General features: G+C 53.9%; 3 protein-coding genes and 2 non-coding genes across 7 annotated transcripts; 2 read left to right on the forward strand and 3 right to left on the reverse strand.

The window, feature by feature from the left end:
• Window positions 1–308: 308 nt before the first annotated feature.
• On the reverse strand, window positions 309–6,362 carry LCAT (lecithin-cholesterol acyltransferase). The gene is made up of 6 exons (XM_039558305.1): window positions 6,148–6,362; window positions 3,555–3,711; window positions 2,972–3,087; window positions 2,541–2,636; window positions 2,229–2,453; window positions 309–1,457 (listed from the first exon to the last, which is right to left on the reverse strand). The coding sequence occupies exons 1-6, from the start codon at window positions 6,293–6,295 to the stop codon at window positions 835–837; spliced, it is 1,365 nt and encodes a 454-aa protein (XP_039414239.1). The 5' UTR covers window positions 6,296–6,362; the 3' UTR covers window positions 309–834.
• Window positions 6,363–7,810: 1,448 nt separating this feature from the next.
• Window positions 7,811–7,883, forward strand: TRNAK-UUU. The gene has a single exon. It is a non-coding gene; the product is annotated as a tRNA-Lys (tRNA).
• Window positions 7,884–9,804: 1,921 nt separating this feature from the next.
• On the reverse strand, window positions 9,805–9,876 carry TRNAH-GUG. The gene has a single exon. It is a non-coding gene; the product is annotated as a tRNA-His (tRNA).
• A 1,485-nt stretch (window positions 9,877–11,361) lies between these two features.
• Window positions 11,362–21,319, reverse strand: LOC104691870 (C-factor-like). 3 transcript variants are annotated; one of them, XM_039558318.1, is made up of 8 exons: window positions 20,992–21,319; window positions 15,009–15,205; window positions 13,547–14,315; window positions 13,137–13,188; window positions 12,745–12,932; window positions 12,272–12,430; window positions 11,803–11,922; window positions 11,362–11,585 (listed from the first exon to the last, which is right to left on the reverse strand). In XM_039558318.1, the coding sequence occupies exons 3-8, from the start codon at window positions 13,691–13,693 to the stop codon at window positions 11,472–11,474; spliced, it is 780 nt and encodes a 259-aa protein (XP_039414252.1). In that variant the 5' UTR covers window positions 13,694–14,315; window positions 15,009–15,205; window positions 20,992–21,319; the 3' UTR covers window positions 11,362–11,471. The 3 variants fall into 3 exon arrangements, with proteins under 3 accessions (XP_039414252.1, XP_039414253.1, XP_039414254.1); XM_039558319.1 differs by lacking the exons at window positions 15,009–15,205; window positions 20,992–21,319 and having other exon boundaries at window positions 13,547–14,994; XM_039558320.1 differs by lacking the exons at window positions 13,137–13,188; window positions 13,547–14,315; window positions 15,009–15,205.
• LOC104691871 (C-factor-like) lies at window positions 20,693–26,408 on the forward strand. The gene is made up of 6 exons (XM_039558321.1): window positions 20,693–20,870; window positions 23,650–23,701; window positions 24,411–24,601; window positions 24,920–25,078; window positions 25,350–25,460; window positions 26,128–26,408. The coding sequence occupies exons 1-6, from the start codon at window positions 20,730–20,732 to the stop codon at window positions 26,239–26,241; spliced, it is 768 nt and encodes a 255-aa protein (XP_039414255.1). The 5' UTR covers window positions 20,693–20,729; the 3' UTR covers window positions 26,242–26,408.
• Window positions 26,409–27,881: the final 1,473 nt, after the last annotated feature.

The raw sequence follows: 27,881 nt of genomic DNA on the forward strand, positions 1-27,881 counted from the left end.
TCCCAGTTATATTTCCAAGGCCAGTTATATTTCCATCCCAGTTGCTCTGCCAGCACCAGTTGCATCATCAAGCTCCAGTAGCATCACCAACCCTGGTTATGTCACCAACCCCGGTTATGTCACCAACCCCAACCACACTGTCATCCCCATCATGTTGCCAACCCTGGTCGCATCCCCAACCCCAGCTGCATCATTGGCCCTGTGGTTTTTCCCAAAGCCCCATCTCCTGGGGTGCCTGCAGGCAGCAAGCATCTCACGTTTTGGTTATGGCTGGCTTCGCCACCCAGCTCTGAAGGACAAGGCAGGCCTAGCATGCAGAAGCAAAGTGTGTTTATTGTTTTGTAAATCTGCTGATTTCAAGTTGGTCTTGCCCAAGGAGCCTAGCTCGCTGCTCTGTAAGCCACACCTACTGCGCCACCGCCGTGCTACCTCTGCGACCACTTGGTAAATCAGAGCTTGCTCTTGTTATGTGAGTTGCTCTGTCCCAGGTGAGCAGAAGCCACAGCACCACCGGTCCACAGCCTCTAAAGTGCCTAAAAATGGCTTGCTAGTGACAAGGGCCTGTGCGTACGCTGGAATTCACGTGTGTAATGTTAATGAGCTGGCAGCATGGTTAATTATCCACCCACTAGTGGGAAGTGACAAGCCTCTGAAGTAAAATAAATCACCATTCCCAAAAGAAGAACCAATCACTGTGGAAATGGGTGCCAGCCCATCCACCTGAGCTCTTGGTCTTGCTCACTTTCCTTCCAAACTCAGCTCCAAGTCCTTTGCTCCCCTGCACGGCAGTTTGTGGTGCCTACCATCATGGAGGGAAGCTGGCCCTCACTCCTTTCAGTTCTTTTTAGGCTCCTTAAGGACCTTGTGTTCACGTAGGATCTTCCCCAACTTCCCAGCCTTTAGGCTGGATCTCGCCTGCCCTGGCTCCCCCTGCTCCTCTTGGCTCCCTAGCAGGATTTCATTGATATAACTGAGTGTCAGGTTGCTGAAGACCATGTTGAAGTGGTGGGCACCTCGCAGCTCCTGGACGTACACCTTCTGCTTTTGCTGGTTGCGCCATCGCTTGCACAGCTCCAAGCTGCGTGTGTTGACGCTGTCGTCCCCATCGCCATAGATTATGTCCACGGGGTCCTCATAAGGGAAACGCTCATCATAAATGTAAGTCTCTGCGGTGGGGAAGCCCGTGCCATAGAGGCAATATGTGTCCACCCCAGGAGGGGGTAAATCCTTCAGCAAGTCCTTCATGTCCTCCCACATGTACCAGCCATCCTCCAGGTTGACGTCGGTGAAGAAGCGCCGGTAGTCACGGTAGGTGTAGTTGTAGGAGGGTGTGGAGATGAAGACATGGCTCTCGGGCCAGGCCAGGGTTGTGGGGAACATCCAGGGGCTGGTGGTGGTCATGCGCTGCTCTTCACGGAGTTTGATGTTGGACATGAGCGGGATGCCCTGTTCGTCACCTGCAGGACACACGAGGGCTCATCACAACCAGCACCACAATGTCTCCTCACAGACGGAGCCTTTGGGAAGCTGGGCTGGGATCAGCCCTCCCCACAGTGACTCACCACTGTCTCCCGGCCTTCTCCAGCTCAGCTCTTCCCCTCCTTACCCCTACCCTGCCCATAACCTTACGTCCTCTCCTCACCTCCCTGGCTGCAGATATCCAGAACAGCCTTCCAAACTCTTCACATCTCTAGCTGCTTGGAGGGGCTGAGTGGAGACAAACCTGGATGTGTGATGGCACAGACCAACCCAGCCCTGAACATTCCCTGCAAGCCTGGCACCTCCACACCTGCCTGCAGGGACAGGAGCGAGCAGAGCCCAATAGTGGGCGGCCAACTTGCATGTTACCTTCAAGCCTTGGCATTTTTGGTATGTCTGGAGTCCTGAGTCCATGGAATGACCTCAGACGACCTTAAAAATATCTCTGGCTCTTGTGGCAACAGAGAAAAATTTCAGCAGGTGACTTAAGGGTGATGCAAGGGGCCAGATGTTAAAACCTTCAAGCACATGATTTTTAATCTCATGCGTTTTTGAACTGGTGACATGTAGATATTCTGGGCTGTCAGCATTAGGCAAGTGATTGTGGCTTTCTGGGCTGCAAAGAGACTAAACAGGAACTGGGTCCCCCACCTCTTTTCACCACTGTGCCCTTTCCCTGCCCACCACCACCCTTTCACTTCTGCAGGACAGAAAGAAAACCAAGAGGTGGCTGCACAGGAGTCACCCACCGGATGCCAGGATACGCAGGGGCTTGACAGTGCCTCCCCAGGGGGCACCCAGGGAGATGAACCCCCCAATGTACTGATCTTTCCAGGCTTGGGTCTGCTGCAGCAGGAAATAGAGGACATGCAGGTTGCCCATGCTGTGTGCAATGAGGAAGACAGGTCTCTGGTACTCGTCGCGCATCTCCTCAATCAGCGCCTTCAGGTTCTGGAAGTATTCGGGCTGCTCCTCTGTGGACAAGAGGGGAGCATGATGGCATGAGGGCCATCCTGCTTCCCTCTGTGCATGGGGGGCCTGGCCACAACCCCCAGACTTACGGGGTCCAACCCTCCAGTCGTAGGGGGCTGCCCGAACCGTCTGGTCTCTCACGTAGCCATTGTTCACCAGGTTCTGCACCATGGTGTGCAGGTAACCTGTGGGCAGAGGCAACAAGTGGGAATTAGGTCTGTGGTCTTCTCTTGTCAACCTTTTTCCATTCTGGTCCTGGTCATGGCCAAAATGTTCTCTGGTAAGCCCTGTAGCTCAGTAGCTCCAGCCGGACATAGTGACTCTGTGCATCCCACTGAGTACTGGGGTCAAGGATGGGGTGGTCTCTGCCAGCAGGGAGTGTGTCCCCAAGGCTAATGTCCCTCACTCCCAGTGCCCTGGGCTCTCTGCAGAACCAGTCCCTGCCGGACACATGGGGACACCTCCCCATTTGCAGGGAGCATGTGGGATTCCCAGACACCCTGGCCTCTCCTCCTCTCACCTGCCAGCTTGCTCTGATCCAAGTATTCCACAGAATAGGTCTTGCCAAAGCCAGGCACGCGGATGTGCACCCCTGGGGCATTGGACATTTTCCGAGAGGTTCGGTTGTACACCACCCTGTGGGGACAGGACAGGAGGTGGCAGAAGAGCCATGTCCCCACGGGGAACATGGGGCTGGGGTGGAGATCACTGGGTAGCAGCTTGGACCTGGCCATTGCCAAGCCTTGTGTGGGTGTGAGATGCACTGGAGCGCAGCCAGTGTCCATGCTGCTCGCCTGGCATCCCAGGACAGGAGGCTCTGGCACAACCAGCTGCCACAGCCCCCACACCCTGCAGCCCTGGACAGGGTGGCAGCATTTCCAGTGGGTGCTCAGGGTGGTCTGCCTGGGCTTGAGCACATGGCAGGGGCATGGGAAAGGGACAGACACTCAGAGCACTAGCCAGTCACTTGTGTTCCCAAACAATCCCATGGTCCTCCCATTTTTTTCCATGTGTGCTAGATCATGGCCAGGGGGAGGAGAGGGGAGGGAGATCCCTGGTAGGTCATTTCCCCAGGGAGCTCCCAGGGTAGGGTTGGATGGTACCTGGTGTTATCGATCCAGCAGTCAACTCCCACTGGCAGAAAGGTGTTGAGGTTGAGCCAGATGGTGAAATAATCCTCTGTTTTGCGGTAGCACATCCAGTTCACCACATCTGGCTTGTCCAGCTTTGCTTCCAGCTGGTTCCCAAGACACCCGGGCACTGGAGGCACCGCAGAGGGAGAGCAGAGCCAGTTACAAACCCCATCCCACTGACCCTGTGGGGCTGCCCAGCCTGGCACTTACCCAGCCCCCAGGCAGTGCTCCCCTGGGGTTGCCTGGCTGGGGATGGTTGGGCACCTGCTGGAACAGCATCCCTGGAGAACACCCCGCTCTGCACAGAAGAGAGGGCTCTTGGAGCTGAGATGCTGGGTGAGCATGAAAACAATGCTAAAAATTCATCCTTGGGAACCCCTAGAGCTGCCTTTCCATGGGGTGACCCCCAGAGCTGCCACCCTTGGCTCAAACATGTGAGTCCCCACCAGCACAAAGTACCCTAGATTATTTCCCCTCTCTGGATGGGTTTCCACCTTCCTCTCCTTGCTGCAACCTGGGGGAAGAAATCGGTGCTGCTTGGGGCTGCCCATTCCTAAGGCAGTCCTGACAACTCCTCCTGGTGTAGCAGGCAGCTCAGGGATACAGCGCTCCCAGGGAGAGCTTCCTGAACTTTAAACCCTCCATACAGGCTGAACAAGGCCTCTGAAATGGTTTGGTGCTGAGTGGAACTGTACTCTGTGGAAATTCCGTGGGAATAGTGTGTGCAGGAAACACAGCACAGCTTTCAGCAAGTTCATTTGTGAGCCCTGGCCTCCCTCAGTGGATGGTGACAGTCACTAGGGTGTTTGGTCTGCCTCTGGGAGCTTCAGCGTGGCTCCCAGCAGGGATGGGACACCCATCCTGCTGCTGCCCTGATCTGTGTGCCTGTGCTGGGATCAGATAGCATGGAGAGCTTTCCCAGCTGTGTGCAGGAGCCAGGAGCCAGCTCCTGGTGCCAGCACTGACTGTGAGGGTGAGGACAAGAGGTGAATGACTGCAGGGGACATTGAACCTGGTGGAATGGGAGCACCAGGTGACAAATCCCAAGGCCCCAGCCGGTCCAAGGACTTTCCTGCAGTACACGGCTGGTGTGAACCGTCAATGCCTTGTGCCATGCGGGAGGGGAAGGAGAGGGAGCAGTTACCTTCCTCCACCTGCCTCACAGCTCTTTCATGACTATGGCATATCCCCAGGTGTTCAGGGAGGGTCTAATCCTGTCTTCAAAGCACCTGGATGTGGACCAGGCAAGTGTAGGAGAGCCCTGGTAGGGAGTGGGCAGAAGGGACTTCTCTGGTCAGCAAGAGGAGCAGGACCATGAGCGGCTCTGACAGCTCTGAAGGTGCACAGCCAGCACACCCCTGCCCCTGGCACACAGCACTGAGCTCTGCCTCTCCTTCCAGAGGACATTAGGTAATTATTAAGGGAGATCTGTGAGGGCAGAGGGGTTATCAGTGGTCCCAAGGGCACTGGGGGTTTCCGGGACGCCCGGGCCAGGGGGATGGGTTACTTGCGGATGTCGAGCGGCATGAGGGGCAGCCAAGCAGCACAAGGGGCATCTCGGTCTGGCTGGGTGTGGGACATGGCCTGAGGCTGCTACTGGGGACAAAAGGAGATGCTCCGATCATCACAGGTAATCCTGAAAAGAGGCACCTGGTGACAGTGACCCGGGTCTTCTGACCAGCCCCAGGACACGGATGCCTGCACTCCTGAAGGGATTTTACAGGGTCAGCCCTTGGCATTGCATTAGGGAGGGGTCTTCTGCTTTTTCTCTTCTCTTTTTTTAAGGGGAAATGCCTCATGATTCAAGAAAAAGGAGGAAAACCCCAGTTGTTCTCAGCAGAGTTTTCCTGGCAAAAGCTGAGCTCAAGTGCCCAGTGATGGCACAGGGGCAAAGGAAGGCAGAGCCATGCAGCACAGAGGCACCAGCTGGTGGTGGCTGCTTCCACCTCCCTGAGATGGTGCCTCCACATCTCCTTTAACCTCCCTGTGCCCCTCTTCCTGCTGGCTTGCCCCCAGTCAGAGTGGGCATTGGGTGGGATGTGAGATGGATCCTCTTTTGCAGCAGCAGAGGATGACCCAGCCATCACCAGGGAATGGGAGAAGACACAGGATGGGGTGGGCTTCAGGAAAGTGAGAGGTGGTGGATGCACCCACTGCACCAATGGCAGCCACTCTGGGAAGTGGCAGAAGAGGTTGTGCTGCAGTCCCTGTCCCTCTGCCAGCAGAGTTCCCCAGACCCAAACAAGCCCTAAAACACCCTGTGAGCCAGGTGTGAGATATCAGAGACCCATATCTGGGGTGTCCAGTCTGTCTCAGCTCCAAAAGCTCTACCTGGGCATGGCCAGCCCTGTGTCCCTATCCCAGTGAATGGGAGGGGACTGGAGAGCCGTGTGACACCCTCATTTGGTGGCTCCAATCCAGCCAGCCAAGAACCATCGCAGCCAAAACCCACTTAGTCACCGGCAGAGCAGCACCCCAGCCTCACCATCTGCTTTGTGGGGCTGTATGGCAGCCAGGGTGCCCACCCGTACCCCGCATGGTGCCCACGCTGGCGCGACCTTACCGAGTACCACGGGCGGTGTGCTGTTGGTCGGGGGAGCTTCTGGGGTGGTGGTGGGTGGGAAGAGGACGTTGAAGAGCCAGAACTGGGACGTGGGCTGCAGGAGCAGCGACAGCGTCAGCAACGCAAGCCCGGCGCCGCTGCTCCCCATGGCAGGCTCGGCCGGGATCCTCCGGGCGGCTCCAAGCCAAACAGCCTTTTATAATTTTTACGCAGGTTCAGCCAAGAGGCACCCGGGCTGCAGGGGAGGGGAGAGCTGCAAGGGGCTGGCCATGAGGAGGAGGAGGGACGGGGAGGGACGAAGGACTGGCCTTATGGACAAGCCATGGCCTGTCAAAACCAGTCCGGGGGTTCCCAGGGGTTCTTTCTGCCCCGAGAGCCCTGCTTAGGGGTGCTGCACGTTGAGCAGCTTCCCGGTGCCTCGGTGTCCCTTTGCTGTGTTCTGGGGAGGTGGCTGCCACGTTCTTGCCCCTGCATGGTTCTCTAGGGGTAACCCCCCAGGGCTGCTCACTCCCTGCCTCGGTGAATACAGCCCCTCTCCACTCCTCCTGTCCCTGGCAGGGGATGCTGGTGCTGCCAGTGTGGCTGGGTGGACCCAAGGTATCTGGGAGAAGATAGAGGGGTTGGGATAGGAAAAGACATATCTGGGCAGCTCCTTGTGCCACATGGCAGTGCCACCACATTCCCCAGTGCCACCCTGGGCACTGCCCCTGCCCCATGACCCCCTGCCCAGGCTGCCCCATGCAGCATCCTCCCAGTATCCCCTGGAAAGCCCCCTCCGTGACAGTCCCAGGGGGGGAAGCCCTTGCAGCTCCAGCCTGCACTGGGTACTGGGGACCCTCAGGGACCAGAGATGCTCAGGCTGGAAGGAACCTTAAAGTTCATCTCATTTTAAACCCCTACCATAGGCAGGGACACCTCCCACTTGACCCAGATGCTCCAAGCCCCATCCAACGTGCCCTTGAACACTTCAAGGGATGGGGCAAAATAGCACTCTTCTGCTGAAGGGAAGATTTCTTCTTCCTCCCAGGGAAGTGCGAGGTGGGACAGGGATGTGTGGGGCTGGAGGGCACTGGTGGGTGGGCTGGCTGATGGGGTGGGTTCCCCGTGGGGGAGAGGGGCCCCTTCCTGCAGAATGGGGAGGAAGGGCAATAGAATATGTGGGGTGGCACCTGTAGGTGCCCATCCAAGTTCGGTCTATGCAACCCAACTCCCCGCAGCCGCCTCCCTCCCTCCCTCCTTAACGCGGCTCCTGCAAAAGCGCCGCTGGCACTCGGATTCGAGCCGAGGCTGCTGCAGCCGCAGCGCAGAGCACGGACCCGGCGGGGCCGCAGCCGCCGCTGCTGCTCCTGTTCCCCGGCGGGACCCGGGGGCTCCCTCTGGGCGCGGCGGAGGTTTCACAGCCGCTCCCGCAGCATCCTGCTCCCCTCCCTGCCTGCGCATCCCTGCGGCGCCGGCATCTTCCCAGGGCGCATCCCTGTGCCTGATCAGTGCCCGGGGACATTCCCAGAACCCGGGTGTTCAGTCTGGCCTGCGCTGGCAGCCTCGTTGGGGTGGCGTGGGAGTGGAAAACATCGAAATGGGTCCCCACGTTGTCCCTGCAGTGCTGCAGCAAAGTGGGGTCCCCCCGGCTGTCACAGACATGCCCCCCACATGCCAAATGTGAGCCTGGATAGCTCAGTTGGGAGAGCATCAGACTTTTAATCTGAGGGTCCAGGGTTCAAGCCCCTGTTCAGGCGGTGTTTTTATCCTTTAGGAGCCCATGGGCAGGAGCGGCACCTCTTCCTGCCGGGACAGTCCCTCCCGGGGGAGCTGAGGCAGGGAAGGAGCAGGGGATTGAGGTCTCCACTGCTCCCTCCCGCAGTGAAGGGTGCTCGGGTGCCCCAGCTGACTTCAAGCAGTGTTCCCAAAGTTTGGGTTCCTGCTGTCAACTGTTTTTTCTGCATAACGACCTCCATGAAGATACCGAAGGGACAGGAGCATCTCTCCTGGGAGGGAAGCCAGGCTCTGTTCAGCGGTGCCCAGTACCAGGACCAGAGGCCATGGGCACACATTGGAACACAGGAGGCTCCAGCTGAACATCAGGACACCCTTTTTCACTGGGAGGGTAAAGAGTGGAAGTTTCCCAGCAGAGACCTGCATCATTTTAAGGGAATACAATTCATGTGAGAGCAGAGGCTGCAGTGACTCGTGGGGCCACCACAGTCTCAGTCCAGCTCTGGACTGCACTGTAGGTGTATTGACACTTCAGGATATTTTTGCAAAATGAAAATCTTTTAACAGAAAACCAAGAAATTTTGGGTGAAAAACATCCCCTATCCTATGTAAATTTTTTACATTTTTCACCCTGAACATACATCAGTTGCTCAAGCATAGTAAATTATTTTTCAGATAAGTTTAGTGGCCTTACAGTGACTTTTGGGGGGAAGAAAAGAGGAATTGAGAAGTTATGTATTTCCTTGTGTTTCTGCTGCTCAGCTGGGCAAAAGTGGGGCAGGCACTGCTGCTGCTGCTAATGGGCGACCTCTCCATTGCCTTCTCTTCCTTCTGTATTATCTTTAGAAGGGAAAAATGCTTTTTGAGCTTTCCCTAAGTAAAGTGATATGTTTTCAGTAAAGGAATGTTGGAGGAGTGTGAAGACGTGCAAGCAGTGCCCTATAAACTCTAAATCCTAAAAGTAAATGTGCAATGATTTTTTTTCTTCATTTCTTTCTCTGGATAAGATACAAAAGAAAATAAATTTATTTTGTGCAGTTAAAAAACCCCTCCCTCTCCCTTTCCCAAGCACCAGCCCTGCAGACGCCTGAACCCATCTGCCCGAGTGCTGCAGCCTTCTGCTGCTTTCAGATGCCCCCACAGTGGTGAGTTGAGACCCACTGCTTGCGTGGTGCCTTTTTCACCACCAGCCTCTGCCACACCTTATGTAACTTCTCTTTTGAAAGCTGCCGACCAGAGTGAGTTCTGCACGGCTGTCAGGAGAGGGCACCAAGTCCAAGAAAACAGGGTGACTCCATTAAAGCTCCAGAAGGGTAAAGGCAACAGTTTGAGAGGCTTCCCCAGGCTGAAGCATCTCCTGGTGCACCCAGAGATCTCCCCCTGCTTCTTGGTGCCCATGAGACCTCGAGTTCTCAGACCTACAGTTTGTCAGGGTCATCCCTCAGCTCTGGGTGGGTTTTGCCTCTGCTGTGAAAACATCCCTGGAGGTCCTGTAACCAAAATCCTGTTCCCCTGGAGCAGGGAGTGCTGGCAGCAGGGCTTTCATCAGGCTGATCTTCCTTCTGCTGTGGCAGATCATTCACGCCCTGGGGGACAGGAGCTGAGCAAGCTGCTGCCTCCCACCTCCTCTCACTCTGCAGAGCAGCCACTGCATCTTTTGGTCCTCTTCCTGCAAAACGGTGAGGAAGTGGAACGTGGAAGGCTGGGCAAATTCCTCTAAATTCTCAAGTTTGCCTGGAAAATGGAGAAGCTAGAGAGCTCTCCAGAAGTGCCACCTCAGCCTCACTGCAGAGACCCTGCACAGTGACTACAGGTCAGGAAATCTTTATTTGTGTGAGGCTGGCCACTCTCGGACCACCCAAGCTTGTGGTCCCCTCCCAGGACACGGCATCTTTGCAAACCAACCCCCCCCCAGCCGCCTCCCTCCCGGCCCTTGACAAAAGTTGCTGTGACTCGGATTCGAACCGAGGTTGCTGCGGCCACAACGCAGAGTACTGACCACTATACGATCACAGCAGAAGAGATCCTGCCACCTGCTGGGTCCTGCCACATGCTGGGACCACGGGGAGGAAAGTCCCTGCACTGTCCCCTCCCCCGGCGTGGACACGCAGCACAGCCCGGCCATCAAATCCTGCTTTATTAAGGAGGCTACAAATGGATGCTGCCGCTCGGAGCCTCGGGAATCTGGAATGGGGCCCTAAATTGTGCAAAATACTGGCAGTGCTGGGATGGCACCCAGGAAATGAGACTGCTGCAAAGGACAGCACTGTTGAGAGGCCTTATGCAGTGGGGCCATCACCCTATAATACATCAAAGTCAGGGTTATAATAATTTCAGCTGAATCGAAGTGATACAAGAGGTGAGGAATTAATTAACTTTTTATCATCGTGTGTGATACAACAAATTTGGAGGAATTCAGTTAAAAATACAACAAATGGTACAAGGATCTCCACGGGGAGCTGAGTGATGCTGTGGGAAGGATCCAGTCAGGAAGGTCTGGGTAATCCAGAATGTCCCTGGCCCCTGTCATCCATCATGCCCAGGGTCCCACTGCCACCTCCCTGCCTGATCATGATCCCTCTCCCTGTTTCCTCCCCAATTTCATGCCTTCAAAACTGTGCTTTGGTGACTCCAGAGCTGCATTTGCTGTTCCTGGCTCTGGTGCAGGTTTGGCTCAGTGCTGGTGGAGAAGAAAGGACTCAGTGGGGGTGAGAGCTCTCTGCCCACAGCCCCCTGGGTACCATCCCACTGCTGCCTCCTCCCCATCCCTCCATGCACCAGGGATATACAGTGGGGGATCCCTGGTGTCCCCAGGGACTCCAAGGCCCCATGTGCCCATTAGGTCCCTCATCTCACTCCATCAGCCCCATGGTGAGTCCCAGAGGACCTGTGGGCATCTCTGCTCATCATGGAGCCTCCAGTGCCACGTGTGCCCCATGGAAATGCACACAACACCAAGAGCCTATCCTGCCTCCACACACCAGCTTGGAACAGGAAGCACAGCCACCAAGAAGAGAGGTAGAGACAGGATTTAACAGGAACACAGAATAGTGTTCCCATCCCTGGGAGGGCTCAAGACTGCACTTACAGATTTCCCATTTGAGGCCCTGGTCTTCATGGGTGTTTTTAACTACCTTGATCTCTCCTGGAGGAACACAGCAGGGCATAAGCAAGCCAGGAGGATCCCATCAGGTTTTGTCTTCCTGACCTAGGTCGTAGAGGAGCTAACAATGAGCAATGCTCTGCTTGGACTTTGAACTGACAAATGAGGAAGGACTCACTGGGAGGAGTGCCTGAGTCATTGTACAGTGGTGCTGTCATTCTGAGGGAGAGTTCTGGGATGAGCCCTGGGACAAATTCCTGTCAGGATGGTATCCAGGTCCCCAGCTAGATAAGAACAAGTCTTCAGACCAACCTAGCTCAATGTTACGCAGAAATAACTGGGAAGGACTCTCAAAGCACCAGTGAGGACTCTCTCAGTGATAGTTAATAGACCAAGGGAAGGAGGCTCACACAGTGCTATTTATTGTTTGTGGACACATTTACTCAGGGACAGGCACAACATAGTGCAGCAACAAAGGTCCTCACAGTCAGAATCCTGAACCAGCATCTCACCAGGGCAAAACCTTCCCTTCCCAGTCCAGGAAGGTGCCGGTCTCCTTCTCAGAGAGGGAGGACAGCACCTTCAGCATCCCTTGCAGGCTGTCATCCACTGTCAGGGGAGGCTGTGAGACAGAGGGAGAAACAGTTGTACGCTCAAGGGTCTGGCCTGAAACAGATCATTGCTCGGGACAAGAAGAGTTCCCAGTCACTCATCTCCCTCCCTCCTGTGCCTCCAGGGTATCTGCCCAGGAGCTCTCACACAGCCCAGCATGAGATACCAGCAAACTCTGCATTCTGAATGATGAGGTTCTCCCAGACCATGGACAGGAGATCTCTTACCTTATATGATCCTGTATCCCCCATGTCGGTTTGCACCCAGCCAGGGTGGAGAGCGACGCAGAGGACGCCGTGCTCCCGGTACGCCAGGGACTGGCACTTGCTCAGCATGTTCAGAGCAGCCTGTGGGGAGACAGGGAGGGGACGGTGGTGGGAGGGGAAAGGGGGCTGCAAGGGAAGGTGTGCAGGCCCCACAGCTGGGGCAGGGATAGGGCAGTTTTACCCATTCCCTGGGGTACATGATGCTCCCTCACTATCCCTGTGTGAATGCCCAGCCTAGTCCCATCCCATCACATCCCTCTGAGGGAGACCTAGGGCTAGGCACATAACTGTGCTGTGAGAGGTAGCCAGGGACTGACAGGAGCTCAGTCACAGTGTAGAGAGGGGCACAGACTGAGGGGGGGTTGGAAGGCAGCATGATCCTTTGGAGGGAAAAATGTCTGGGCTCACCCCCAGAACAATCTGGCAGTACCTTGCTGCAGCGGTATGAGACAACTTGTCCAAAATCCCATAGATAGACATCCTCAATGGAGCCTGCGTAGCTGGACATGTTGATGATGGCAGCCTTGCTGCAGCTCAGCCCTGAGCCCGGGCTCCCCTGGGCAGCCTTCTTCAGCAAGGGCAGGAACGCCTGCGAGGAGACAGAAGGGACAGGAGCACACACGGACATGGCACAGGGCAGGGGAGCAGCTCCTTCCACAGTGGGCAACACTGACACCAGGACTGGGTCATCCTCCCTCCTCTTCCCACTGTCCCAGCCTGCCAAGCTCCAGCTCCTGAGCTCCAGCCCTTGGCTCCACGAGCTTCTCATCAACTGAGAGTCCATTGGGCTCCAGAGCAGTGACAGGAGCCCCTCCCACTGGCCCTTCACACCCTCTATGATGTCCAGCTTGTGGACGTGGGAAGGGATCCTTCTGGAGCTGTGCTGTAGTGCTGGGGACTCACCTGGCCCATCAGCAGGGGTCCAGCCGTGTTGGTGGCGTAAATCTCGGTCATGTCCTCCAATGTTTCAGAATCAAGTGTCTTAGGCTTGACCATTCCAGCATTGTTGATGAGGAGGTTCAGCCCAGAGCCCCCCAGGTGCTCTGCAACCTTGGCTGCAGCCGCCTTGATGCTGGCGGGGTTGGTGACTTCTGCAGAGCCGACACAGGGGAGGTCAGAGCCCGCGTCCCCATGGTGGAGTCCCCTCTGTTCCCCAGAGGCAGCAGTGCCCGATGGCCCCACAGGCAGCAGCCCGTTGGCACAGCTCCCTCCCAGCACAGGACTCGCAGGGTGTGCCCAGCTTGGGCACCCGCCAGAGGAACTGGGGCAAAGGATCCCCACCTCGAGGCACCTACCGAGCGGGATGATGATGACGTTGGGGTGCTTGGAGGCCAAATTCTGTAACTCCTGTAACAGAGGGCACTGTGTAGGCACGGAGAGGCTGGAGGGGCTGTGCAAAGGCTCAGCCTTTCCCAGTCAAAGCCCACATTGCTCTGGCTCCATCCCTGCACTCCCATGGAGCCAGCAGCATGCTCCGTCTGCCCTGAACCAAAAGGGTGGGGAGCACTCCATGACCAAGTACCTCTGTTCCCTCCACACATCCTGTGCACAGCTGCTCCCATGCTGTCCCAGCCCAGCTGCCCTGGGCCACAGGTGCCTGACTGCAGCTCCAGACCCTTGCAAGCGCCCTCCTTCTTCCAATCTCCCCCTGGCACCGAGTGCTCCCATCCCCCAGCACAGCCACTGCCTCCCAGCCCGGCCTCACCTGCGCTCTCTGTCCCTTGGGGTCCCGACACGTCGCAAAGATCCACTGGGGTGGCTTTGGCATCCTCAGGAAATGCTGCACAAACCCCAGGCCGAGGCCCCGGTTGGCCCCAGTCACCAGAACAGAGTGGACACAAAGTTCTCCCATGTTGCTGCTTCTCTCTATGCTCCAGCTTGCACTGTCTGCTCAGCTCTCTAATATTTCCTTATAGCGTGTCCCACCCACTCACGGCTTGCAGCAATGCTGGCTTCTCACCAGGAGGAGCAACTGCTCCAGCTCTTTGAGCTCCAGGACACAGATCCCAGCTGCGGACCAATCCTAGTTACCTAATGGCAAAAATCACTTGGCTTTTCCAGGCAAATTTTGCATTCCTTGGGTAACCTGGTGCCATAAGCCAGGTGGGGCTGTTGTGGGTGTGGAGGGAGGGAGCAGCGTGTGGGTCGATGTGGGAAGTTCCATGGCTCGGGTGGGCTTGACACCTTCACAAGCATGCTGTGGGCTCGATGGTCTTTGCACATTGTACCAGGGTGTGCCTCAGATGGCCCTGAGCAGATGTTCTCTGCCTTGCTCCTGCCTCTTCCAAGACAATAACCTCTCCCTCATTGTGGAGCAAAAGACCTGTGGGGTGGGAGAGCAAACCCAGCGTGGTCTCCTGGCACAAGGGTGGGGATCTGCATGGCTGCTGGTCATGCTCCCCAGCCCTTGGGATGCAGTCATAAGTTGAGCTGTGTTCAGAGCCACAGAGGACTCGGGCACCTGGGACATTCACCTGCAAAGGAAATGCTCTGCTCAAAGCCTATTCTCCACCTTGCCTGTTGCCATGAGGCACTGTTCTGTGCTACCACCAGCGGAGCCCAGGGCTGTTCAGTTCCTCAAGTGATTCATTACAGGTTTGCAAGGCTGGATCTGGTGCGTGTGTACATCATGTGTTCCTGCCCCACTGTAAGTGAAAACATATCCCCAGAAACCACTTGCCAACCCCTTGTTTTCCTACATTGAGTCCCAGAGCCACTGCACAGGCTACTGGGCAGCAATGGAGACAACAACACTGCTCACATGTCGTCTTCTGCCCCAGGATATCTTGGCAGCAGCGTTAACCAGAGCAGCTTCCTCCCAGTGGCAATGCCAAGTGTGTCTCCATGCCCCAGCAGCAGCTGATTTCCTCCTGCCCACTCCAGCCTGTTTTCTGAGGCTCAGCTGGCAGACACTGTGAGATAAGCAGGTCCTTCCCGGCTCTGACCTGGGACCCCTCCCCAAACCCATTTGGGAAGATGCACATTGGCAGCTTCTGTGGTGACCCAATCCCATATCTTCTCTCTGCCAAGTCTGAGCCTCTCCTTAAGTTCCACACAATTTTTTCCCCCATTTTTTTTCCTCACGTTAATTGGACCTCCTTCTGCTTTTTTAGTTTTCCACACTGGGTTGAGAGACTTCTTTTCCTGTGTGGATTCCTACCACTTACCAGCAGTACAAAGCTTTGGGTCTTTCCGCCTCTGTCACCGAGGATCTCACAGATGGCTGAACTGGCATTCAGGCTCCATAGATCATTTCAGTATTTCCTTTTCAATGACTACAGACCTCAATTGCCAACAGATGCCATTTGCACTAGAACTCAAATCCTCCAAATAGACTTCAGCCTGTTTGAAACCTCCACCGTGCCTCAGAAGCAGATAACATCAGAAAACAAATAATTAACATTTTAATTCTCCTGTTTTTGCTCTGTCATCACATTTGTGCAGCCTTCCACTGTTTTGGAGCTGTAACTTTATAATGTTGACTTTTCTCTGGGGCCCCACACTGCATTATTGATTATTAGAGTTTAAACAAGCACTGCTTCACCAGGAGTCTGAGTCCAGCCTGGCACAAAGAGGCAGAGGGCAAAGAAACCAGCCTTACTGCCTTGCAGCCCAGCCTTGTCACAAGGGCTGCTGCTGTCCCCAAGCCTCTGGAAAGTACCTCGGTCCAGCTCCTAAGAGGAGATTCAGATGGTTCTTTGCTTGGAAATGTTCTTGCATGGTCTAAACCTTAAGCTGAGCATTAAAGCCCTCAGAATCATAGAATCATTTAGGTTGGAAAAGGCCTCTAAGATTATCAATTTCAACAATTAAGCTAACACTGCCAATTCCCCCAGTAAACCATGTCCCCAAGTGCCACAACCATGCATTTTTAAACACTTCTGGGATGGTGACACCACCACTTTCCTGGGCAGCCTGTACCAGTGCTTGACAATCTTTTCTGTGAAGAAATTTCCCCTAATACCCAATTGAAATGTCCCTTGGCACAACCTAAGGTTGTTTCCTCTCATCCTATCACTTGTTACTTGGGAGCAGAGCCCGACCTCACCTGGCTACACCCTTCTGTCGGAGTTGTACAGAGTGATAATGGCCCCCTAAGCCTCCTTTTCTCCAGGCTGAGCTCTTCCAGCTCCCTCATCAGCTCTTTATCACACTTTCCCCAGCTCCATTGCCCTTCCCTGGACACGCTTCAGCACCTCAATGTCTTTCTTGCTGTGACTGGCCCAGAACTGAACACAGGATTCAAGGTGCAGCTGCACAAACACCAAGCTCAGGAGCACTATAGCTCCTCTCCCACAGCCCCCCAGGCTGCTGTCCATTTTACCAATGGGTTGTTTTCACATCACCACACTGGGAAGACTCAGAGCCAGTTTTCCAAAAGACAGTCACTCCTCTTCCACCCTCAGTTGCTGGAGGCTCAAGCACAGTTCTCAGTCACCGAGGTTATTGCACAATGACAGTGCTGCTGACAGAAACATGGAGGAATATGCTTTTCTCTGCCTGCCAGGTGAACTGGGGTGTGGCACAATTAGTTTTAGTACAGTTGATCTACTGTAAATAAGGAATAAACTCACTGCTATTTATCAAGCCAATTTGCTCCACAATGCGTTCAGGTCTGTCATCACCTGTTAGTCACTTGCTAAAGAATCAATAGATAGTGCTGAGTGAGCCACTGATCAAGAGGTGGGGTGAGACCGAACCAGCACTGTAACTGAAGCTGGGCACTACCCACCCTTCCTGATTAATTTTCTTTTGGGCTGAAGAGGATTAGTGATCTATTGGGGGTTGGAAACCATGGCAGGAGGGTTGGAACTACATGATCTGTAAGGTTTCTTCCAACAGAAACCATCCTGTGATTCTATGATATGACTCTATGAGTAGAGACACCCCATTGCAAAAGGATGCAGGAACTAGGGGTAAGATCCTGAGCCTACCTGCAGCTCTCAAATCAAGTTCCTGTGGCACCTTTGTCATAGCTTTACAGACTTTGCATAGCAGACTCATCCAGGTTACACCTGCATTGCATCAGAGCCGGAGAGGGATTTTGGACAAGGGCATAGAGTGACAGAACATGGGGGAACGGCTTCACACTGCCAGAGGGCAGATTAGATATTAGGAAGAAATTCTTCCCTGTGAGGCTGGGGAGGCCCTGGCAGACATTACACAGAGAAGGTGTGTTTGCCCCATCCCTGGAAGTGTTCAAGGCCAGGTTGAGTGGGGCTCTGAGAAACCTGTTTTAGTGGAAGGTGTCCCTGCCCATGGCAGGGGTTGGAACAAGATGGTCTTTAAGGTTCCATGCAACCCAAACCATTCTGTGATTCTATGAGACTGAGAATTTAAAATGTTCACACTGTCCATGCAACCTCCCTTGGGCCACAGTGCTTGGACCTTGTGTCTGCCTGGGGCCTCACACGGGGTTCAGGAGCACTTTTCTGGGGATATTCCCCTCATGACAGCAGCCAAGATGCCTCAGCTAGCTGGGTGCAGCAGTGCTGGCAGCACAGGGACAGAACTGCTTTGCCAAGACCCATGGGGACAGCACAGATCCTCACTGAGCTTCTTTTCTCCCATCCTCTAAGGATAGGTGGCTGGGTTATCCTTCGTGCTTCAGCATAGTGCCATAAAGAGGGACCTCAGAACCACCAAGAAAGATGAATTTGCTTTCCCACTATTAGATTTGCTAACAGGGATGGCTGAGAACAGCCTGTCACACGTGGCAGATATGCTCCATGTCAGGAACACTAAGGCACAGGCTAAATGATCAGCTTGTGACTGCCATGGTTTGACATCCATGTGTTGAAGTGAGAAAAGGAGGCAGATGTAAGTCTAGGAATAAATACAGTGATAATGCAGATGTTAATTTAGGAATCCAGTTTAAAAAATCATTGTCTTATTAAGGAAAGACGTTTAAGCATGAAAGAGTGAGTACAATCTTTAAATTAAAAAGCATATAAGGAACTATTGAAAATCTACTTCCTGCGAAGAAGTTAAAAGCTGAGCACCATGCTATTCCAAAAATGTCATGTCAGCCTAGATGATGTGAGCTATTGCCCACACAACTGAGCAGAAAAAATGCAGTCTGTGAATAGCAAAAACTTGTATTGTTCTGTAAGCAGCTGTGGACACTACTTGAGTGAAATGGGTGGGGCTCTGAGTATTTTATCAGCAGAAATTAGAACTTACCATAGTTGTTCATTCTGGTTTCAAACCATATTTGTAAAAAGGGAGGGGAAAAAAACCCACTTACTTTTTTTTTTAGGTGTTTCCCCCTCTCCCTCTAACTGCATTTTTTCTAGATCCATTGACTCAAGCAGCACTTATGATGGATCCATCAGCTCAGTGCAAAGGACATGCTCACATGCACTTTGTTCTTTACAGTGCAGAAACTTTAATCAAATTACAGCAACAATGAGCTGGCAACAGGAATTACTAGTTTTGATTTTTAGCTAAGTGAACTCAAATACTTCTTTGTATTCTTAGGGAGGTCTAGTGGAAGATGTCCCTGTCCATGGCAGAGGGGGTGGAACTAGGTGATCCTTAACGTGCCATTCAACCCAAAACATTCTAGGGTTCTATGATTTTTCTAGGGTTCTATGATTTATACCCTCAAACACTCCAAAATTCACCAACATCAGACTCACGCTTTATCAGGCAGCAGGAGTTTCCCAATGCCTGTTGTAGTGAAACTAGACCACGTGGATAAGCCTTGGGGCTTTTTTGTTTTATTCTTATTCCTTGGTGTTCCTTTTCTTTTTGGTTGCACTTCTTGTTATTACCTGCTGGAAGCCTCAGAACACTTAACTAACAAGGTTTTCAAAGAATGGATAATCCTCTGTTTTATTCATGGGGAACACGACAGAGAACTCGATTACAGATAGTTGGAGCTGCCTTTCTTTCACGGTTTCCATTTGCATTCAGAACAGGCTCCTTCTGCCCTCAGCTGTGGCTGCACTTAAACTGTTTCTGCACAGCAGATCACTGGGGATCCCTGTCTCCAAGGCTTTTTCAAACAAGTACTTTTCAGGAAGAGTTCATCAGTGTAATTTGTCTGCAGTATGCAGCATCTCTGTGGAATAGGTGGCCAAACCCTGACTTGTGGTTCACCCTAAGTGTTTGAACCCCTCGGTCATTATTTGCTAAACTTGTCCATAGACAGAGCAGCATTTCTGGTGACAAGTCACTGACTTAATGGCCTGAGCACAGAAGGAGGCAGGAAAAGGAGAATGGGAACTTTAATCCAAATAGCTGCTAAAAGGAGGGTTTTTTCTCTTAGTATTTAGTAGTATAATCGAAGATTTATTTTTCTTAAATCCTAACTTCTACAAAAGAAAAGAAAGGTCTAAAATGCATTTATTATTATTAAAAAGTGCATTTTAATATCCCAAAGTAAACTGGGGAGCAGAGGCTCCCATGTACTTGAACAATCATGGAGAAGGATAGAGTTAGCACAAATCACCTGATGTTATCACCAGACTGATATAAATATTTTATTTCTGATGTATTTATCAGTATCAGAGGTGTTTTGTGTAGTGTTTGTCAAACAAGGACGAAAATAAGCAACATAAATAACAACCCTTATATACATCAGAGTTGCTCAGTCATTGCTTCGCTGTTGAAATCCCAGTTGTGTGCTCACCACAATGGGATTTTAATGGGTATGTAGTTGTCTATATAAGAGCTGAAAATAAAACAACACCACCCACCTCCAGGCTGGCAGCAGGGCTGGTAAACGCAGACCCCCTCCAGATACCATCCTCCAGATGATGCTGATTATCCTTTTTCTGTTTTCCCTTTTCCCTCCAGCCCTGTTTTCCCATTCCTAAGATGCCAGCAAACCTTTTCCTTGCTTTACTCTATAATACTTTGGTGCAGCTGTTGAACCAGGTACCTGATACTCAGCAACAAAAACAAGGAGAAAACATCCCCCAAAACACCTGCAACCCCAAACTGCTGCCTAAATCACAGAATCCTTTGGGTCATAAAGAACCATAAAGAGCATCTCATTCAACCTCTCTGCCATGAGCAGGGACACCTTCAGGTTGCTCCAAGCCCTGTCCAACCTGGCCTTGAACACTTCCAGGGATGAGGCAGCCACAGCTTCTCTGGACAACCTGTGCCAGGGCCTCACCACCCTCACAGGGAACAATTTCTTCCAAATATCTAACCTAACCCTGCCCTCTGTCAGTGTGAAGCCATTCCCCCTTGCCCTGTCATTCCATGCCCTTGTCCCAAGTCCCTCTCCAGCTCTCTTGGAGCCCCTTAAGGCACTGGAAGGGGCTCTGAGGTCTCCCTGGAATCTTCTCACCTCCAGGCTGAACAACCCCAGCTCTCTCAGCCTGTCTCCATAGGAGAGGTCCTACAGCCTCAGTGTATGTTCGTGGCTCTATTTATTTACCAGATTTATTGCATCTGATGCTCAGGGACAGAGCCGATTCAGGTTCATTTCCGGGCAGGCAAGAAAAACAGCTCTGAAGGGGCTGGTACTTCCTAATGCTAAACGGGTCTAGTTTAGGTTGTTTTGGGCTTTTTTTACTCTTATCTGTGGTATAGATTACTGTGCTAAAGGTGCTGAAGACACCCTCCCAGACCTGCTGCAAGCTTTGTCCCTCATCCACCACCCTTGGGGAGAGACGAGGGTCCCCTCAATCCCCCGGCTCGCTCCGAGACCCCTCCCTCCTCCCCTCGGGGGCGCCAGGGCCGGGACGCGGTTGTTGTGTTTGCACTGAACATGAGGTGGGAAGGCAAACACAAACACACACAAACACATACGCACACTCTCCGCCCCGCCCCCGCAGCCATCCCCCGGGGGCTGGGGCAGCCCGGTGCGGCCCGCGGGGTCGGGAGGCGGCGCCAGGCGGGCCGCGCCAGGCCGGGCCGGGCAGGCCGCGATGGCGGCGGCGCGCACGGTGCTGCTGACCGGCTCCAACCGCGGCATCGGGCTGGAGCTGGTGAAGCAGCTGCTGAGCTCGCCGCGACCGCCCGCCTGGATCTTCGCCACCTGCCGGGACCCCGAGGGGACACGGGCACAGGTCAGTGGGGGCCGGGGGGGGGCGGCGGTCGCACGCTCGGCCCCTGTCACCGGCCTGGACAACTCGCTGCTGGAGCGGGACTGTGAGGTCCGCACCGTGCCCTGCCCCGTGTGAAAGTCACCTGAAGTGCAGCCGGCGGAGAATCGGCCGTGCCACCCTTTGGGCCGCGCCACTGGGCTATTGTGGGCTGCGCTGGATGTGCCCGAACCCGCTCTCCCGTGCCAAGGCTTCGCCCGTGCGCTGCGGGCACGGGCCGGGCTGGGCTGGTCTCGGGGGCTGAGGCGGTGCGAGCGGCAGCGGTGCTGCTCGGGCTGGTTTTGCTGTGTTACGCTGCTCTCTGAAAAATCTGGAGGTTCAGAACATGGGGTCTCCAAAAGTGGTGGCCAGTGGAGCTGTGAGATCCCCCTGTCCTTGCCTTCCACTTCGCTAAAATGGGAGAGACTCACATATGTTGCTTCTGCAGGGAATCAAAAAGCCTCCCAGTTCTTCCAACTTTCCTTGCATACAGTTTGTCCTCCTCTGCTTACTGTGTCCACTGATATACTTGCAGGGAGAAACTTGCTCTCTGATAGATCCTCGCTCCAGCTGATTTGTTTGTTGCATCTTCTTGCATGTGTGTACTATTCCATCTCAGAAATAATCCTGACACCAACCCAGGTGTGCCCAGCTCCTGCTGAGGCTGGTGCCCAAGTTGGCTGGATCAAAAGCTAGGGCAGGTCTTTTATTTTTGCCCCATTCTTCCTCCCCACAACTTGCAGGACTCTGGCAGCAATGAGATCAGGGAGTTTTTGCAGGGCTGGACTGGAGCCAGTTTTCCTGCAGGGTGGTCCACATGCAACTCTCCTAGCCAGGGGGTACTTCCCTAAGCCTTCTCTGGCTGTGGTAGGGTGAGGGCAGTGTCTTCAGGGTGCTGCTGAAGTCCATGACCACAGGGCATCGAGAACAGGGTATTGTTCTGCCAGGCTGGTGCCACATCACTTCTCCTGCCCTTTTGTGCCTGGGCCAGGTGTTGGGGTGGGGGAAGCTCCTGCTAGGATGGTATGAGGCTGATGAGGCAGACAGTTGGGAAAAACAGGAGAAGAGAAACATCTGTTGGCCACCACAAACCAATCAATGGATTTTACATCATTTCCTGTGCCCAGGGCTAATGTGGGAAGATTGGGTCTGATGGGGGAGCCCAGAGATAACTGATGGTGAACCACAGCCAGTGCCAGCAGCTCTCCTGCTCCATATTCCTGTCACAATAAACCACCAATTTGTGTTTCTCCTGTGGGCATGTTTGGAAGAGTTTTTTAGTTCTAAAAGCAATCCTTTTGGGCACATTGAACCAGGTGGTTCAGTTTCTGTTGTCTGAAACCTGCCCTAGTTGGAGCTGCTAGGAACTGTGAGGTACTGTCGCGATAGAGGGGAAACCCAGACGCTCAATATGAGTGATCAGCAGGAGTCCGATTTATTGATTGTACCAGAGCTCCTTATATACTAACAATAATAGGCTACATGCATATTCGTAAAGGCGCATTCTAAGTGGTTCACGTCTACTAAGCTGATCCTAAACCCCTCCTTAGTACCCCTTTTGTGGTCAGCAGTTCTGCTTTTTTCCCTGGCCTTCTAACCACAGATGTCTATTGTTATTGCCAAAACCTAACCTTGCTGGCTCTGCAAATAAACCCGTAGCTCAGCAGTAAGACTCAATGGTGGTTCAGTTATTGAGCAAGATACATGTAATATTCTGCAACTTCAGTTGTTACATAGGATGTGTGGTGCATTGTCTTATGAGACCTTGCTCAGCTAACTGCAAGGGTCTATGTGCCCGTTCTCATGTAGCCAGCCTCTCAGATCAGTAAGCTGCAAATAATCTGTATATCCCAAATCTATATGTCCCTTTTCACGTAACCAATCCCTCACAAGGTACAAAGTTTCCTTTTTGGAAAGAGCTTCTGAATCTTCCACTGTCTGAGTCGGCACAGGCAGACAACCAGGACAATCTATGGCTAAAACACAAAGAGTAAATTTATTTCTGTTATCTTGATAACGAGGGGATCCCTGAAGCAACACCAGGCAGAGTTACAGGCAGGTACAGAGGTACAGGAGACACAGGTACTGTTATGATCCATGCTAGTGGATCACTGGCTGCTGTTCACGCACGTTTATCACAGGTTATTCACAGCTCTAAGGTCACTTGAATGATTTACAGTCCTCCTTCCCAGTCTTCAGCTTTTAACCCATTCCTCCCAATAGCCACATGTGGTGAAAACAACCACTAAAAATGTGCAAAGTGGTTCATTTCACTTGAGTAGGTGAGATGTAGTGTCCAGAGCAGAGTGGATCTGGGACTGGCCTATTCAGATGTAATTTCCCTAAAGGTCAAATCTGATGTTGGCACTCACAGCTGTTCCTCCTCCACCTCACTTCCAGCAGCCTCTGGGAAACACTTCTGGCTGTACCCCCAGCCAGTTCATGTAATTTCCTTGGTGAGCTGGTCCTGCACAGTTTGCTCCCATCCTTTGCTGTGGCTCTGGCTGGGCTATGGATGACCCTTTGGGAGAGTGACCACAGCATCTTGCCGTCATGGCCGTGCCATGCTCTGAGCACATGCACATTGCTTTGTGGAGCCTGGGAGAAGCCTGAGAACCAAGGCAGGTCCCCAGCCCAGCTGTTCACAAGCACTGAGTAACACCTGGAAGATGTTTCCCTCAGGGTGGGCTATTGCTGGCACCCCAGGATGATGCTTGGCATCGCCTCTGCCTAGTGCTGATTGTTTCCATGTCTCTTTTTGTAGGAGCTGAGAGATCTGGCATCCAAACACCCAAATCTGGTTCTTGTAAAGCTGGGTACGTGCGCTCTGCCTCTGAGCTGGTAAATTTGTGACTGCCAGCCATGCCTGCCCCATTTCTCCTTCCCTCCCTCCCTGCCTTCAGGCTGTGCATGGGGATCCAGTTCTTCAGAGCTGCTTCATGACCTGCTGCAAAAACCCCAGCTTCTCCAGACCTGTTTCAGCCTCACCCCATTCCCTGGAGCCTCCTTGTTCCATGGCCATAGGACCAGGATGTTCTTGAGATCCATCCTGGGCAGCCCCTGGCTCCCCCAGCTGAGAGATCACATCCTTGCTCTGCCTTGATCCCAAGTCCTAGGTGAGACCAGGAGGGCTCTGGGAGGAAGGCAGGTCCTAGCACATTTTCCTTGGGGACTTGTCCCCCCGGAGACTGCCCTGGGTTCTCCAGAAATTGCTCAGACATGGACTTTGGAGGCGGTGGCTGTTGGGGACTGACGCAGCAAGGGGAGTCACAACAGTGCTTTGCCCCTACGGTGGGCTTCTCCTGGTGGGAGCCTTCAGCTGCCGATGGAGGGGCAGAGGAGGCAGTTTTGGGATGAGTCGGGATGTGCGGGTGCCGCGCTGCGCGGAGCTGGTTTCACAGCACCATCTGGTGCCCGTGAATGGAAGGGCCGCGCGGGTCGGAATGCGCGGATTTCCTCGGCTTCCTCCCCTCCCTCTCCTCCCCTGCCCCGCCGTAGCTCTCAGACTGTTCTCTCCCACTGCAGATGTCGCAAACCCCTCTGCTATCAGGGATGCGGCCAAGGTCGTGGAGGGGAAGCTGAATGGGATGGGGCTGAACCTGCTGATAAACAACGCCGGCATCTACACCCCCACGGCCACGCTGGAGACGGCCAACGCTGAGGACATGCTCAGCACATACAAGACCAATGCAGTGGGGCCAATGCTGATGGCCCAGGTATGGATGAAACTCTAGGAATGAAATTTGGCCCAACTTGAGGGTACCCCAGGCTGTCCATGGTCACGACGGAAAACTTGGAGGGCTTTGCCAAATTTCTTGGGGCTGCGCAAGGGAGGGCTAGGGCTGCTCCTCCAGCCGAAGCCTTCTGCAGCCTCTCTGAATTGTGCAAATCTGATTTGGAGCGGGCAGGGCTACTGCAGCAACACCTGGGCTCCCCTGACATCCTGCTGTTCTTCCTCACCCTCCCTGGGTTGCAGTTGCCGTAAGTGGGGCTGGCTTAAGGCACGGGTGTCCCACTAGGTTGCTTCTCCCCAGGCCTTCCTGCCTCTGCTGAAGAAGGCTGCCCAGGACAGCAAAGAAAAGGGCCTGAGTTGCAGCAAGGCAGCCATCATCAACATCTCCACCATCTTGGGGTCCATCAAGAAAACACCTGATTCCTTCTTCAAGCCCGTCATCTCCTACCGCTGCAGCAAGGTATGGACACTGGTGACCTGCCCCTGCTCCTGAGCTCCATGGGGGTCAGCGCTGCCCTTGCCAGGCTGGGTCTCAGGGAAACACCTGGGATCAAGAGATGGAGTGAGTTCCCAAGCTGCCAGGGCACCTGCATGCCTGCCCAGGGGAGACACACACTGTCTCTTGAAGACCTGGTATTGCTTTTTCTCCCTCACCAAGAGGCAGCAATGGGAAGGGAAGCTGGTTCATGGAGCTTTTGCTGCCCATGGCTGATGCTTCCTTCCTCACCCAGGCTGCCCTCAATATGCTGACCATGTGCCAGGCTCTGACCTACAAGGAATCTGGGATCCTCTGTGTGGCACTGCACCCTGGCTGGGTGAAAACAGACATGGGCAGCCAGGAGGTGAGTTCTGGCCTAGCAGGTCAAAGGGGAACCCATGGGTGGGACCCAACCTACAAACCTGCACCGGAGGTGGCTCAGGTGGCCAAGATGGCTCTCTGGAGGGCGGATCCATGTGAAAATGAGCTGCCTCTCAGGCTCCAAATTTCCCATGTCTGTGTTGGGCCCCTGCAGGATATGTGGATACTGGGAAGTAGCATCAGCACATATCAGGCTGCTTGATCAGGGGGGAAAAAGGGGCTTTGGGCAGCCTGGAGGTATGCAGAGAACCTGAATCCAACAGAGCAGGGAGGAAAGGAGCAGCACCATCCCATCATGTGACCCGTTCCTTGAGGAGTTGCAGGTCTGTGAAGTTTCCACTCATCCTGCAGGATCCATGTTTTGAGTGGGAGTGGTCCCTGCAGCACTGGAGTTTTGAGAAGGCTGCACAAAGCATCCCATTTGAAGCAGGGATCTCTTCCTGTTTGGTTAAACCTGGCTGGCTTCCCAGCCCAAGCCACCTCCGTCCAAGCCAGCAGTGCAGATACCCAACCATCTTCCCACATAGTGGACTTGTCCCAGCTCCTGTGGCTCTCTCCTCACTCTGGGTGGAAGGAGCCTTGCTGTCACTGCACATGAGCCAAGTGAGTGCTGCTGGAATGACTGTGGTGTCCTGCTGTGCCCTTCACAGGCTGACCTGACAGTGGACACAAGTGTGCGGGGGCTGTTGTCTGTGCTGACAATCCTTTCCGAGAAACACAGTGGGACTCTGCTCAACTGGGAAGGTAAAGCTATCCCCTGGTGACTGCTCTCTGTCCCTGCAAGGGACTCCACGGTGCCACGGGACTCCCTGAGTGCACAGGAGCACCAGGGTGCTCAGCCCTCTGTGGTCTGCAAGGGACCTGCTTGGGACTCCAGGGGGCAGGATGTGATCCCTGCCTTCGCCTTGCTAATAAATGAAGTTAATCAGTACCTGTGCCTTCTCCTAGTTGCAGTGTCCCCACTCAGACTGTCTTGCCCCTGCAAAAAATAGCCTGGCATTAATGGTGGAACTTGATTATCTTGGAGGTGTTTTTCCAACCTAAATGATCGTGTGATCCAAGCAGTCTGCCTGCCTTGTCTTCAGCTGCTCTGAGCTGAAGGGAAGTCCCAAGGGACATGTAACTCACCCAAAGCTCTGCTGTCCTCCTGCTGTCCTGCCTGGCTGCAGAGCATGCCCAGGTCTGCCTGGTCTCTGCCATGCTTCCACCAAGGCATGGTGTATTTGCCACAGATTCCTTGGGATGACTTTGTGCTGGACATGGTGTCTTTGGGAGCAGCCTCCTGGCTGGAATGGGAAGACCAGACACTACAGTCCAGTTCTGCAATCCCAGGCAGACAGCTCTTCCCATAGTGGAGCCCCAACTGGGCATGGTACCCCTGGGTGGGGGAAATCTGGTCTCATGGTGGGTCACAACATGGGAACAGCACTTCCTGTAGGATGGGGAAGCTGAGAACATTAATAAGGTGGGCTGGGCAGCCCTGGACTGCATGAATTTTCCCAGGAAGTGGTAACAGCCCCAAAGATACGGATTTTGGGGTGGTGTTGGGATTTCTCAGGAGGGTTTTGTCCCTTCTGGAAAGAGCTTCTCTTAATGAACCATGGCAAAAAGGAGCCAGGACTCCTGTAAAACCAAGCCTGATCTCAGGTGGGCAGAGCAACCTGTCCTGCAGGACAAGCAACCCCCTACTCCTTCCCTCAGAGGCCACCACCTTCTCTTTCTCATCCAGAGGACCAGCTGAAGCATCTGGGTCCCTCTGGGTCTGGCCTCTGCTGGGGTTGTACCTCTTCCTGGAGTGGGGGCTTGCCTGCCACCACCAGTTTTCCTGGGAATCTTGAGGCCGTGCCCCACCTGGCTGTGCCAGAGGAGTTGTTCCAGAGAGTTCCCTATGCCCAGGCTGACATGCTTTTTTCCAAGCCTGTGCTGTGCTTTCCAAGGCCCTCAGGAGCCAGCACTGCCAACAGAGCTGCAGGGAGCTGTTCCCACATGAGCCACCCACGTGCTCCCTGCCAGGGAGACACTGACCTCAGCTTCATCCTCAGGGGAGCTCTGAACCATCTGGGCTCTTCCACCTGATCCAGCCACCTGTTTCCCATGTAAATGCTTGCTCTTTTCTTTCCCAGCTCATATCTGTGGCCAGAGTGGTCAGTGCTCACTTGGGCACCTCCCTATCAGCGCTGTGATGGCAGCAGGAGGAAGGGAATCCCTGGGAAGGAGTGGCTGAAGGACAGGAGTGTGGGTGAAGGGCCTGATCCTGCCAGTGCATTGCTGTGCTCAGCCCAGTGCTGGCTCAGAGACATGGCCAATCCTCCCCTGAGTGCCCTCCCTGCCCCTTGGCAGAGGTTCTCCTGCCCCAGTTACTCCACACAAGCCAGCTGGAGCCTGGCCAGTCTCCACAGGCTGG

Source organism: Corvus cornix, chromosome 11, assembly GCF_000738735.6.
Source record: "Corvus cornix cornix isolate S_Up_H32 chromosome 11, ASM73873v5, whole genome shotgun sequence".
Classification (NCBI taxonomy): domain Eukaryota; kingdom Metazoa; phylum Chordata; class Aves; order Passeriformes; family Corvidae; genus Corvus; species Corvus cornix.

What these genes read in the sequence shown, in the direction of transcription:
- LOC104691870 (XM_039558318.1), bottom strand. Translation starts at nt 13,693, where the DNA reads ATGGGAGAACTTTGTGTCCACTCTGTTCTGGTGACTGGGGCCAACCGG. An exon ending in CCAAGGGACAGAGAGCGCAG is followed by an intron (nt 13,189 to 13,546) that starts GTGAGGCCGGGC and finishes CCTCTGTTACAG; the next exon opens with GAGTTACAGAATTTGGCCTC. An exon ending in CGTCATCATCATCCCGCTCG is followed by an intron (nt 12,933 to 13,136) that starts GTAGGTGCCTCG and finishes TCGGCTCTGCAG; the next exon opens with AAGTCACCAACCCCGCCAGC.
- LCAT (XM_039558305.1), bottom strand. Translation starts at nt 6,295, where the DNA reads ATGGGGAGCAGCGGCGCCGGGCTTGCGTTGCTGACGCTGTCGCTGCTC. An exon ending in CACACCGCCCGTGGTACTCG is followed by an intron (nt 3,712 to 6,147) that starts GTAAGGTCGCGC and finishes CGGTGCCTCCAG; the next exon opens with TGCCCGGGTGTCTTGGGAAC. An exon ending in CGACTGGAGGGTTGGACCCC is followed by an intron (nt 2,454 to 2,540) that starts GTAAGTCTGGGG and finishes TCTTGTCCACAG; the next exon opens with AGGAGCAGCCCGAATACTTC.
- LOC104691871 (XM_039558321.1), top strand. Translation starts at nt 20,730, where the DNA reads ATGGCGGCGGCGCGCACGGTGCTGCTGACCGGCTCCAACCGCGGCATC. An exon ending in TCTCCTACCGCTGCAGCAAG is followed by an intron (nt 25,079 to 25,349) that starts GTATGGACACTG and finishes TTCCTCACCCAG; the next exon opens with GCTGCCCTCAATATGCTGAC. An exon ending in CAGACATGGGCAGCCAGGAG is followed by an intron (nt 25,461 to 26,127) that starts GTGAGTTCTGGC and finishes TGCCCTTCACAG; the next exon opens with GCTGACCTGACAGTGGACAC.